Source organism: Vulpes vulpes, chromosome 9 (assembly GCF_048418805.1).
Source record: "Vulpes vulpes isolate BD-2025 chromosome 9, VulVul3, whole genome shotgun sequence".
NCBI classification, from domain to species: Eukaryota; Metazoa; Chordata; class Mammalia; order Carnivora; family Canidae; genus Vulpes; species Vulpes vulpes.
Window position 1 is genome coordinate 109,069,752 of NC_132788.1, and position 13,209 is coordinate 109,082,960.

The 13,209-nt window shown below is 63.4% G+C and overlaps 1 protein-coding gene across 4 annotated transcripts in view; it reads right to left on the reverse strand.

Annotated features, from left to right (window-relative positions):
- STK11 (serine/threonine kinase 11) overlaps positions 1–10,668 on the reverse strand; it is a 20,336-nt gene extending 9,668 nt beyond the window's left edge. The window contains exons 1-2 of one of the 4 annotated variants that reach the window (XR_011994551.1): positions 10,048–10,479; positions 780–863 (exon numbers count right to left, since the gene is read on the reverse strand). Coding sequence is in view for 3 of the 4 variants with exons in the window: in XM_026019196.2 (XP_025874981.1) it covers positions 780–863; positions 10,048–10,337 (374 nt within the window). In the remaining variant the exon portion in view is untranslated. Of the gene's footprint in view, positions 1–779; positions 864–10,047 lie in introns of all 4 variants that reach the window. The other 3 variants (XM_026019196.2, XM_072722021.1, XM_026019195.2) reach the window with 3 other exon arrangements.
- Between the last annotated feature and the right edge of the window lie 2,541 nt (positions 10,669–13,209).

Here is a 13,209-nt window from a genome sequence, read left to right on the forward strand (position 1 = left end):
GAGCGAGGGGGATGGAGGCCGAGGGGTGGCTGAGCCACCCTGGAAGCAGCTTAGTGTCTCAGGCCAGCAGGAGAGGACAAAGCCCTCACCCCGTCTCTGGCAGAGGTGGCCCTGAAAGCAAGGGCAGAGGAGACACGTGCTGGAAAGGCCGTCACCGAGCCCAGCACTCTGTGGGAAGACAGCAGCTCGCTGAGACCTCGGGGCCCCACAGGCCTGCGTGCTAGACCTGGAGCGGGCCAGAGCCACACCGCCCTGAAGAGATGGAGCCCATCCCCAGAGACTAAAGGGCAAAAGGAAAGGACAAAGGACACTCCCAGGGAACATTCCTGCACAATGACACACTCCCCAGCCTGCGTTGTACCCCAAACAGAGCAGCCCTGAAGGGCAAAACGAGGAGAGCACTCACCATGAGGCCCCATGAACCCAGGGCCACCTAGACCTAGCACTCCCACTCTGGGGCAGGGGGTGGAGGGAGGGCCTCAGCACCCACACAAGTAGAGGAGGCCTGAAGACACTCTAAGGACCCAGCAGCTGACCCGAGTGTCCTCAGGTCCGTGCCCTGGGGCACCAGCCAGACAAGGCCGACTGCTGGCCCATCCATGCCGAGAGGAGGTGGCCCAAAGAGCCCTCCGACCCGGGAGGTGCTGCCTCAGGAGCTCCTGGGTTTGCCAGCCTCCCACGGGGTCACGGGGGGGGGGGGGGGCAGGTCCCAGCCCCACCCAGCCCCCCGCAGCGGGCCCTGACCTGGCGCTCCAGCGGATCAGCTGCCAGAAGGATATATTTTCTGCTTCTCCTCGTTGTATAACACGTCCACCAGCTGGATGACGTTTTTGTGCCGTAATCTCCTCAGAAGTTGGATTTCCCTAAATACAAAACACAGAGGCGTCAGCCGACCCTCTGGTGAGAACGACCCTCTGGTGAGAACGGCACAGCCGGCTCCCCGGCTCGCGAGGAAGGGGAAGCTCGCCCTCTGGGTGCCGCGCAGGGGACACTGCAGGCTCAGAGACCGGCTTTTCTGCTGCCCCTCCCGAGCCAGCACTGCTCAGTGACAGCACCAGGGTCTCTCCCTGAGCCTGGGGGGCTTCGATGGGACAACGCAATCAGGATGCTTTCTAAACATTTTAACGGAACAGTTTTTCTTTGTAAAAGGCCAGAGCGATGGGGTATATAGGGCAGCAGGTCAAGTGTGGGGTGAGCACCTACCGTGCGCAGGAGCCGGGGCTCCGTTACCCAGCAAGGCCAGGCTATCCCGGTCTGCCCAGCAAACCTTCCGTGCCTCTCCGGAGGAACAAAGCCCCAGGCACCGTGCCACAGCCGCACGGGCTCCATGAGGACTCCCTTCCTCTCCCTGGACCCCCACAGCTCTGCAGGAGGGACAGAGAGCCCTTTCCAGAAGAGCCCCGAAGACCTCAGCTGCTCCAGCCCAGTGTGGGGAGAGAGCAGCCCCACCAGAATGGCCCCACGGCCTGCACCTAGGGCTGCCCACTCTGCAGATGGCCCTCTGACGCTCCACCTGTCCAGGGTCTGAGCAGGCCACACCGCTAGCAGGGGTTGGGGGGCGGGTACGGTCGGCACCTCCTCACACAGTTGAGTCACCAGCTGAACCCGCAGCTCCGCTGCAGACACCCCCCCGGGACAACAGCAAGGACTCCACATGGAAACCGCGTGTGCGTGTCCACAGCAGCACTAGCACAGAAGCCCCACGGGGGGAACAACCCAAGAGTCCATCCAAAGACGAACGGACAAACGTGATGTATCCCCTGAGCACGGGCACACGATCAGGAGCGAGGCCCCCCCCACGCCACCCCAGGGACTGACCCCAGCCCAAAGCACTCAGGGAGGGAACCACACACAGGAGGCCCCACGGGGTGGGAGTCCACGCGTGTTACACGTCTAGGACGGGCTCGTCCACGCACGGGGAGGCGGCTCGGGGGCTGGGAGGGCAAGAGGTGATGGCTGATGGGGACGGGGTTGCTTTTGGGTAGACGAAATGTTCTGGCGTAAGATAACGGTGAACCCTAGGAACGCACTAAATGCCATCAAATCGTAGGGCTATGAATAATATCTTAACCAAGATTTTTTTTAAAGCCCTCCCCAGGAAGCCCAAATATGGGACATAGGAACAGCAGGGCCGGGGAGGCCCCATCCCCCTCAGAGGCTCAGGTCGTACGTGTCCTGCTGTCCAGGCTGTGAGAAGGCGGCCTCTTCCAGGAGGCCCTTCCTGACAGCCACCCCTTCCAAGTGCATGAATCCTCCTGGGTGCAGGCCCTTTAGGGCTGCGATGCCTGGAACCATCAGTGGCTACTGCGACACAGATTCCAGGGCCCCAGAAATGGCATCTGCGCACGGCCCCACACCGCAGTCTGGAGACTCCAGACCCAGAGCCCAGGAGGCCATCAACTCACCGGACAAAGCATGGCCTTATGGTTGCTTCCCCACAAACTCATCGACCAAACCTGTTCCCATCCCCCACCAGACGGTTCGGGACACAAGAATCTACCCTGGTCTTCCGCACCGTTCAGATGGTATCCCTACCCGTCTGACCCCTGAGGTCCTGGGATGCTGCACACACCCAACTACACACCCTGAGTGGCGGGGACTCACAGACGCTGCGGTCACCTGGGTGGCACCCTCTGACCCCTGAGGGTTTACTCTGGTGTCCAGTGTCAGGGTGAGCAGGGATCAGACTCCATTCTTCTCCAAATAATTAGCCCAGGATTTCACCCATACAGCACTGCTAACATCGGGGCAGGTCACTCTCTGGGGGGGGTCAGCAGCATCCTTGCCCCCCATGCACTTGGTGCCAAGAGCACCCCCAGTCCTGACAGCCACAGACATAGCCCACCGTCCTCTAAAGGTGGGACAATGTCAGTGGGAGCCCTGCTGTAAGGGATCAGAAGGTCCCTGATGGGTTGGAGCAGACCGTCGAGCCCCTCTGGACCAGGGTAGGTCCTCCTGGAACCCAGGCCCATCATCCTCCCTCGCTCCTTCCTCCACCCCCTCCCACCCAAACCATCCCATTGCCTTGCCTCTCCCACCCCACCCTCTGTCCCCAGGGCTCACTATGACCCAGAGACTCTCCACCCACTGGCTCGCCACACTCTATTTCCACCCGACAGATGCATGGTGTGGCCCGCCGGCAGCCCCCAGCCAGCAGCCTTTGGTGGCACTGCCATGTGCTGCCTGGTGTGAGTGCAGAGCAGCTCCTCTCAGAGACCACTGTCTGGCACCTGCTGTCCATCCATCAGACAAACACCCACTGAGCCACCCGGTCAGCAGCCAGAGCTAGGAGGCAGCTGCGTGGGCACCTGTCAAGGAGCCGCAGCCGGGGTGGATCCAGCAGAGGCACAGGAGTGAGACAGCATCCATGCAGGATGAGAGCTGGGTTAGCAAGCCCTGCGTAGCCATCAGGGACAGAGGGGTCAGCCACAGGGACGGGCCACTCGCCCTCCAAGCTCTAGCTTCCTGGGACCGCACACAGGACTAGAAATCGTCAGCACTGACCCCAGTGTTGGATTGAGGTTCCCGACACACCTCGGGTCAGCTGGCCGCTCCTCCGAGCTGTCCATGCCAACCTCCCCGCCCCAGAAACTTCCTCAGGGCACGCTTCCTCTTCATCCAAAGAGATCACTTCAGGTACTTGCAGCACAACTAAAACACATGTGTCAACGGAGTGCCTGGCGTGCTCAGTCGATAGAGCACCCGACTCTTGATCTCAGGGTTGTGAGTTCAGGCCTCACACTGAGCATGGAGCCTACTTAAAAGAGATAAAATAAAATAAAAATTAAGAAAACAGAAATAAAACACGTGAGTTGAGACAAGGAGGCCTTTCCTTCATCCAACCGAATGGCAACCACCTGTGGGGGCAGGTGCCAAGGAAGCAGGGCTGGGGAGTTTGGAGCTGAGCTCCACGCAGCCCCTGGTGGGCGGCGCCTGTGACCAGGCTTCTAAACTCCCCATGCAGGGGCGCCCGGGCGGCTCAGCGGTTGGGCACCTGCCCTGGGCTCAGGCCACGACCCGGGAGTCCCGGATCGAGTCCCACGTCAGGCTCCCTGCATGGAGCCTGCTTCTCCCTCTGCCTGTGTCTCTGCTTCTCGCTCTATGTGAGTCTCTCATAAATAAATAAAATCTTTAAAAATACACACACACATACATACATAAAGTCCCCACACAGACGGCCAATACAACTGCACTCACTCTGGGAGCAGGGGCCCCCACTGCGAGTCCAGGGGCCCCCAGAAAGCTCACTCCAAGTCCCTATGGGTAAGAGGGGGAGCCCACGGCTCTGCACGCCCTTCTCCCCTTCTCGTGTCTTCAGACAACCTGGGCCGAGGCTCCCCGTCCGCCGGCTGCCGTCAGGATGAAACCACCTCCCGGGTCCATCCTCGAGAAGCTCGCTGCAGAGCAGAGGGCAGCACCCTTTCCTCCGCAACAGAACAGCCCAACGCTCCTATTCCCATGCCCGTAAAGTAAGTTCTGAGAACAAAAGGCGCCCCGCTCATGTACTGGGCTGACCCACGCCGTGTGCGGGACGGCTCGCTCGCGTTCGCTTGGTTAACTGCGACCGACGCATCGTGTGCAAACACGTCACCTCATGTGCACTCGGAAGAAGGGACACAGCCCAGAGCCTGACGGAGGGCCAGTGGGGGCCCCGCGCCGAGGCTGGAACCGGGGGCGCACGGCCAGAGCTTCACCAGCGAGAAGGCAGGAGGGCGGCCCGCCACGCCACCTGCCCAGCGGCCTCTGGGGTGGGCGGAGGGGTTTCATCACCTCTGTATTTCCAACGTGTCCTACAGTCACTCTCGGATCCAAAAACAAGGAAAAACAACGTTTAAAGAAAAAGGAAAAGCAAGCTCAGCCAGGATGCAGGAAGTGAAGGCAGAGGAAGCCGAGCTTCCGGCCCGCCTCCCCGCCAGGGCTCAGGGCTGTGGTCACCAGCCTCCCCCCAGCGCCGCCCGGGACCCGCCGGCGTTGCTGCCTCACCAAAGTGGCCTGCTTCGTTCACTTGTTGATTAACCAGAAGAAAAACTGACTGAGGATCATAAAGCCACTCAAGCTTACAGTGAAACACAAAGTAGCTGCCTCCACAGTCAGGTCAGCCCCGAACAAAACACTCGGGCACAGGGACAGGCCCCGGCACAGGGACAGGCCCAGGCCCAGGGCCACTGCTGAGAAGCACGGGCTCCACACACCCCAGAGGGACACTGAGCCAGCCCAGGGAACCCCCCATATGTCACTCCCCTCCAGACAAGGACGAGTCCCCTGGGCACCCAAGGGGCAGGCGAGGGGCAACGGCGGCTCAGGTGGAAGGACATCAGGCCAGATCCCCCGACCTCTCAGCAGTAGTAGCCGTACGACCCCCCGCGCGGGGAGGGAGACTAAAACCAGGGAAGTTGCTAGAAGTGCAACTCACAGATATTTACACCCGTCCCCCACAGCATGAGTCAGGAAAGGCATCAAGTGGAGGCAGCCCGAGACCCCTCGGGGGAATGGACACACGGAATGCAGGAGTGTCCCCCGGCCGCGAGCAGGAGCGAGGCGCCCACGCCGCCCCCGGGACGGACCCTGGCCCACGCCGCTCAGGGAGGGAAGCCGAGGCAGGAGGCCCCACAGGGTGGAGTCCGCGTGTGTGACACGTGCAGGACAGGGAGGGGACTTGTGGGGGGGGCTGGGAGCTGACGGGGGCGGGGCTTCCTTTTGGGGAGATGGAATGTTCTGCAGTCAGGTGGTGCTGAGTTCCACGACCTGGTTAAGCACTAAAAGCCACCGAATCACACCGTAACGCTCTGAATTCTGCGCGGTACGTACCAATAGAGCCGGTAAAGAATACAGTCCAGCCACACGGCGGATGCAGGACAAAGGCGGCTTCGGCAGCCTTCCATACACCCAGGCCTGGCACACGTCCCGCCGGTCCCCAGAGCCCAGGGTGGCCCTGAGCTCCCACAGTTCAGAATCAACGCCCCCCCCTCCCCCCACAGGGACCGACCAGACATTCAGGGAGGCCCCGGGCCCTTGGCCGTGGGTGTGTGCACGGACAAACCTCGCCCTCCTGCTGCCGCCTCTGGCAGCCGGCCAGCCTGGGCTCCCAGTGGAACCCTTCCCAGGACGGGGCGGGGGTGGGGAGGGACAGATGCTGGGACCTTGTAGAGGCCACTTGGGACAAGAACAAGAGCCGAGAGAGTCCGGGCTCTGACTGCGGACTGAAATCCCAACCATTCACTGTCCAGATCCAACTATGTGCCCATCACCACAAGGCGGTCCCCGGCCTCACTGACGCCCCAGCCTGGAAACCCACACCTGCTTACAGGCCACCGCCGCCTGCCGAGGACCCGTGCTCCTGGCCACTCAGGACCGAGAATCTGGTTGGACCAGACTGGCTGGGGACGCTAGGGGGACCGGCACTCTGGACATAGCTTATCAAATGCACACGTGCTCCCTTTGACCCAAAATCTCCACTTGAGCTGACATGCCCTTCAAACACCCTTGCACTTGCAATGGGACGGGAAACCAAGTAATTCCCCACCGCAGCACAGGAGCCACCAGCAGGAGGCAGGTGAGATCTGCCGGTGGAGCGCTGCACCCCAACAAGACCGCCATGGGGACGACCTAGAAACCTGACATTAGAAAAGCAAACTGGCTGGGCCGGAAGGGCAGGGGTCCAAGAAGCACGCCTGAGAGGCAACAGTGACTGCCCCGCGACTAGACGGCGAGCAGCAAGCGATTTCCACATTTCTCAACAGCCGACAGAAGAAAACCCCACAAAGGACAATGTTTTGTAATACACGAGACTGAAAAGTGAGTCGTGGCGTCTGCACACTGTCGTGGGTGCAGCCACTGGGTCACGCACCTGCTGCCTGTGGCTGCCTTCCCGCTGCTCCAGCACGGACGTGCAGCAGTCCGAGGCCTGCAGGGCCCAGCCGGTTTACTACCCGCCCTGCGAAGTGCGCCAGCCCGGGGAAGCAACTGTGCAAAAGGGGAAGAACGTGCAGTTTTGCCTATACCCGCACAAAACCCCACGGGCAGGACACGCGGCAGCAGATCCCCCTAGTGCCCCCAGAGAGGAGGGAGTGAGGGAGACTCCACAAACATTTGCCTTCTTCCCAACTCCTATGGGTTCAATCCATGTGATTCTGCTGCCTGTCAGAAAAACAAATGAACGTGACTTATCTCCTAGAAATGATGTGGGATAAAAATACAACAATAAAAACGATGAGGGGTGACTGGGTGGCTTGACCAATGAAGCATCCCTCAGGTCACGATTCTGGGGTCCTGGGATGGAGCCCCACATCGGGCTCCCAGCTCAGCGGGGAGTCGGCCTCTCCCTCTGCCCCGCGCCCTGCTCATGTACGCGCTCAAATAAGTAAATAAATAAATACAATTCTTAAAAATAAAATTGGTGAGTCTATAAAAAGTCTTATCTATAAAAAGATAAAAAAAAAGACTTGAACGCATGTGACGAGAACGCGTTCTGAGTTCATGACTGATATATATATTTTTTTACTTGAAGCTTTCTGAAACTCTCTTGCTGTATAAGAACATACTAGCTTCAAGGAGCATGAAGGAAAGGGGGGCGAGCACAGGCCCACAGCAGTTCTTGGGAGAAAACCACATGAAGTGGGGACGTCCTGAGCCTCCCCCCAACCTTGATCACAGACGTCATTTTTTTAAAAAAAGCTTCTAGTCCAAGCTGGGACTCCTGAGGCTTGTCTGGAAGGTTCCGGACACTTCACTTGGGAAAAAGCAATTGGAGTTTATTAAGCCTCTCGAAGACAAAGGAGCCTTTTTTTCCCTGCAGCCGGCTGGCAGCAAGGCTGACCCGGGAGCCCAGACCTCCCCTTGCAAGGACACCCCTTTCCTTCTCATGAAAGCCGGGTCCTGAGCTGATGAAACGGGCCAAGTGCCCTACCACTGTGACACCTTATGCCAACTGCCAAGCCAGCTGGGGACTCCCAACACTGTACCTGCCAGGCCTCAGTTTCCCCTCAGGTTCTTCTGATGGACACTGCAGGACCGAGGGCCTCGCAGCCCCAACACTGCACACCCAGATGTCCCCACCAGCTCTGGGGGCCTTGCTGACCATTCAGGAAAGCAGAGACTGGGACGCCAGCGCCCGTCAACCCCCCAGTCAGGTTCTGGTCATGTGTCTCCATGGAGCATCGGGGAACTCTTGTAGGTGGCAGTCTGACCCTGGGTGTGTGCCGTTCGTCAAGTCTCACGCCGCGCGTCATGACCGAGTGCCCGCACAACAGGTACGTTGTGCCTCAGCATAGACAGGCATGTGTCCACCGCAACAGGGGTCCGCAGAGTCTTGGGGCCTGCTCCACTCTGCTGCCACCAGCCGCCCCAGAACCACCAGCAGGGTGGGCTTGGGTGCCCCAGCCACAGGTCAACTGGTGCTAGAACCCAGCCCTAGCCCTTGAACGGGACTCACGGACTCTGGGAACCTCTAGGCGCTGCTCCCAGAAGGCTGGGGTCTGGGGAAGCCCCAGCAGCACGGAGCAAAGGAGCCAGCACCCGAACACCTGCACGGACCCTGCTGCCCACACATATCAGGGGATGAGACTGAAGAGGAGCCAGGAGGACCAAGATGGACCTGGGACACTGGGGGAGGACTCTGTTTCCAGGGCAGGAGCTCACTGTCCCCCAACCCACAAGGGTGGCAAACGGGCAGCCCGAGGCCACATAACTCCCAGGTGCTTCTGGCTTAATGAGCCAACAGGACTTAGAAGCTAGGGTTGAGTGGGGATTTCTGACTGGAGGCGAGGGTCACCTGGACCTCAGGGGGCGCTGGCTTGCCACCTGCCTCAGTCTCCCCCACCCCACCTCACAGGTAAGAGGCTGGCCCCAGGGCACCCGGCCATCCCTTCTCGGCGCCCACAGGCTGGGGCATTAAGACTGTAAAAAGGCCTCGGCACAACACCGCCAGGCTTGCCTTCGGACCGCACGGGAAGACGCACGGGAAGATGCACGGGAAGACGACCGCCCCGGTCGGCTGCGCATCAACAGCAGAGCCAGTCCGGTTTGGGTTCTCCGTTCCATCCACGGCTTCACCACGCCCAGACCCAAGCCAGCCCGGAGTGAGGGAACACAGCTCAGCTTCTGCGTGAGAGCCAACCCGGCCAGGAAGGGGGAGGTGCACGCGGATAGGGGAGCAGCACTTTCCAGGATGGGCCTGGAGGGACGTCCAAGGTCGTCAGTCCTGCTGCCTGGCCCGAGAGATAAACCCCTTCTGGGAAACTGGAGGCTGGGAGGAGCAGGAGCCCAGGCGGGGCGGGGACCCAGTGGGTGGCAGCCATGAGGAGGGACGCCCCCTCCTGAGATCAGCGAGAGGGATGGAGACGCACCCCCCCCCCCCCATGCTTGGGGGTTGGGGAGACTCCTGCACAGACTTCAACACCTCTGCGACGCCTAGGGGCTGACGCGCCTGACGAAGTTTGGGTAAAAAAGTTTGCCAGGACACAATCTGGTTCCTCTCCCAGGGAGTCACCTGGGCCTGCAGTCACGGATGTGCCTGGTGTCACATCCCAAATGAGTAAGAAAGGGCTGAGTTACCCCCTGCTGACCGATAAGCCAGGGCAAACAATTATTTTTGGCAACCGCAGGGCTCCCCTCCAACAGGGTAAACAAATCGCATTTCGCCTGGCCCTAGTAACAGCTGCACGCTGCGCAGAAAACCTGCTGGTGGTGGCCAGGGCCGTTTAGGAACACAAATTCTCAGAGCCAAATAAACATTGGCTGGTTACACTGGGCACCTAAATTCTTTCGACAGCTGGGAGGGTGAAGGGGGGGATGGGACGCACCCTCATCTGGGAAAAGGCTTGGACGCCAGCATCTGAAGGAAGGGGACACCCAGCTGCCGCAAGCTGGCCTGACTCGCCGCACGGTACCTGAGCAGGTTCCCAACAACACCTGCCCTGGGGAGGAGGACACGGGAGCTGCCCGGGCACCTCGACAGTTTAAGGAACGGGAACAAGCAGGAAGGAAAGGGGGGGAGGATGACCGACCTTGCTGGCTGCCCGCGCAACGACCCAGGAAGCCCACACTTACTTCTTGACGTTCGCCTCGCCGTTGGGGATCCTCCGCAACTTCTTCTTCTTGAGAATTTTGACAGCTCTCCTGCACAGCGTCTCCGAGTCCAGCACCTCCTTCACCTTGCCGTAGGAGCCCTCCCCTAGCAGGTCTCCCATCAAGTACTTGCCGATGAGCTTGGCCCGCTTGCGGCGGGGCTGGTAGATGACTTCTGTGGAGTCGATGCGGTGGATGAACGTGTCCATCCCCACGGACATCAGCTCCCCCTCCGTAAACATGCCCAGCTGCTGCGGGTCGGCCACATCCATTCTGGACCCAGCGCCTCCGACTGTGGCCGGCGGTCCCTTATCTCCCTTATCTGCTACCCCTGGTGCGCGGTTCTTCCTTTTGCCCCCCTAAAATTCCCTTCTCCAAAATAAAAGGCCCGAAAACAAACCCTACCCCCCCCCCAAAAAAAGTCAACAAAAATGCAAAAAAGGGAAAAATCGAAGAGAAAAAAAAAAAAAAAACAGGAAAACCCTTGTCCGGAAAGAAACGATTGTACTAGTCGTGAGTTCAAGAGGCGCGCGTGGCCCGGAGCCCCGGCGGCCGCGGGCGCGGGGCGTCGCAAGTCTGGGGGCCTGCCCGCCTGGCGGCTGCGGGCCGGGCCGGCGCGTCCACGGGGGCCCTCCGGAGGCCGGTGGGGCTGCCGCGCGCTAGGTCATCCTCCAGGGACTTCAGACCCTCGGACGAGCGCCGCTGCGGCCGGGCCGAGTCCCCTCCGGGCCGGGCATTACCGGCGGGCCGGGGCGCGCGCCCAGACAGGGCCCCGCGGCGACCCGCCGGCCCCCGGGCCCCGGGCTGCGCCCCGAGCGGCGCCGGCGGCCGGGCGCGCTGCTGGGGGCGGCTCCCGGCGGGGCCCGCCGTCCCGGGGGCCCGAGGCCGCGGCGGGCGCCTCTCCGGACGGCGCGGGGGGCAGCGGCGTCCGCCCCCGCCAGCCCCGGGCGCGCGTCGGGGGGCCGGGGGGCTGCCCGGGGCCCTCCCGCCGCGGGGAGCAACTTCCGTCGGAGCCGGCGCCCCCGCAGCGGCCGCCCCCCGCCCCAAACGGCAGCCCGCGCTCGCTCTCGGCCGCGAACGCCGCCGGCCGCGGGCCGCGGGGCGCGGGCACCCGGAGGGCTCCGAGCGGCCGCGGCGGCGCAGGCCGAAGGCCCGGGCCGGGGCTTCCCGAGGCCGCCGGGGCCCGGACGGCGAGCGCCCCCGCCGCAGCCGCCGCGCGCGTGGAGCAGGCGGGGCGGCGCGGGGGCCCAGCCCATGCAAGGCGCCGCGGAGCCGGCCGGCGCCCGCCGCCGCCGCCGCCGCCTCCCGCGCCCCGCCTCAGTCGCGGACACCCCGGGCCGCCTCCCCCTTCCGCGCCCGACACGCCGCCGCCATCTTGTTTACCTCCCGCCCCCGCCCTGCGCCGCCGCGCCGCCGCACGCCCGCCCCTGCCGCCGCCGGCGTGCCCGCCCATTGGCTGAGGCGGCAGGCCCCGCCCCCGAGGCCCGCCCCGCCGCCGCCGCCGATTGGGCCGTTTGGACCCAGGCGGGCGCCCAAGTGGGGATTGGCTCACCCTCGGCCCCGCCCCGGGGGCGGCTACCGCTCGGCTCATTGGGCCGCCGAGGCGCCCGTCACGGGGGGCGGGGCTGGCGGGAAGCGGGCGCGCGGGGAGTCGCTGCGGCGGCTCGGCCTCGGAGGGGCGCGGGGCGGCGGGCGGGGGTCGTGGGCGACAACGGCCGCCGGGGAACGGCTGTGCGGCGGGCAGCGCGCCCGCGGGCCGGGAGACTGGGCTCGGGGGCCCCAGGGCCACGCGGCCGGCCAGCGGGCGGAGCCTGCGGGGCTGGGCGGGGGGGGCGTGAGGTCGACCCCGCGCGGGGCGTGGAGATGACTCCGAGAGGAGTAGACGGAAGAGCGCCCGGAGCGGTCCGTTCGCGGCCGAGGGCCCGTGCCGAGCGTCCCCGGGAGCTGGGGCCGGGGAGGGGGGGCGCTCGGCAGGGTGGGCTACGCGGGCTGGAGGAAGCCCCCGGCGCCTCCCCTGCGGCGGGCCGCCCTTCCCCGCCTTTGTGCCTTCAGGTCCTCCGAGATTGTGTTCCCGGAACCGTCGGCCCGTCCCGCGTGAAGCTCGGACTCGCCCCAGCCCGGGCCTGGGGACTGGGGGCGCTGGCACTGTCCGGGGTGGGCTGCAGGCCGCGGTTCTGAGCCCAAGACCTGCCGGGTACCCACGGCCGTGTGCGTGAGGCACCAGGGGACAGCGTGCGGGGGACAGCGTGCACCGGGGGACAGCGTGCGGGGGACAGCGTGCACCGGGGGACAGCGTGCGAGGGACAGCGTGCAAGGGACAGCGTGCAACGAGAGAGCGTGCACCGAGGGACAGCGTGCAACGAGAGACAGCGTGCACCGGGGACAGCGTTCGAGGGACAGTGTGCACTGGGGGACAGCGTGCACCGAGGGACAGCGTGCAACGAGAGACAGCGTGCACCGGGAGACAGCGTGCAAGGGACAGCGTGCACCGGGGGACAGCGTGCAAGGGACAGCATGCACTGGGGGACAGCGTGCACCGGGAGACAGCGTGTGAGGGACAGCGTGCAACGAGAGACAGCGTGCACCGGGGGACAGCATGCACCGGGGGACAGTGTGCACTGAGGGACAGCGTGCACCGGGGGACAGCGTGCAAGGGACAGCGTGCACCAGGAGACAGCATGCGAGGGACAGCGTGCACCGGACGACAGCGTGCGAGGGACAGCGTGCACCAGGAGACAGCATGCGAGGGACAGCGTGCAATGAGAGACAGCATGCACCGGGGGACAGTGTGCAACGAGAGACAGCATGCACCGGGGGACAGCGTGCACTGAGGGACAGCGTGCAACAAGAGACAGCGTGCAAGGGACAGCGTGCACTGGGGGACAGCGTGCAACGAGAGACAACGTGCGAGGGACAACATGCACCAGGGGACAGCATGCGAGGGACAGCGTGCACCGGGGGACAGCGTGCGAGGGACAGCGTGCACCAAGAGACAGCGTGCGAGGGACAGCGTGCACCAGGAGACAGCGTGCAACGAGAGACAGCGTGCAAGGGACAGCGTGCACCAGGAGACAGCGTGCACTGGGGGACAGCGTGCACCAAGAGACAGTGTGCACCAAGAGACAGCATGCACCAGGGGACAGC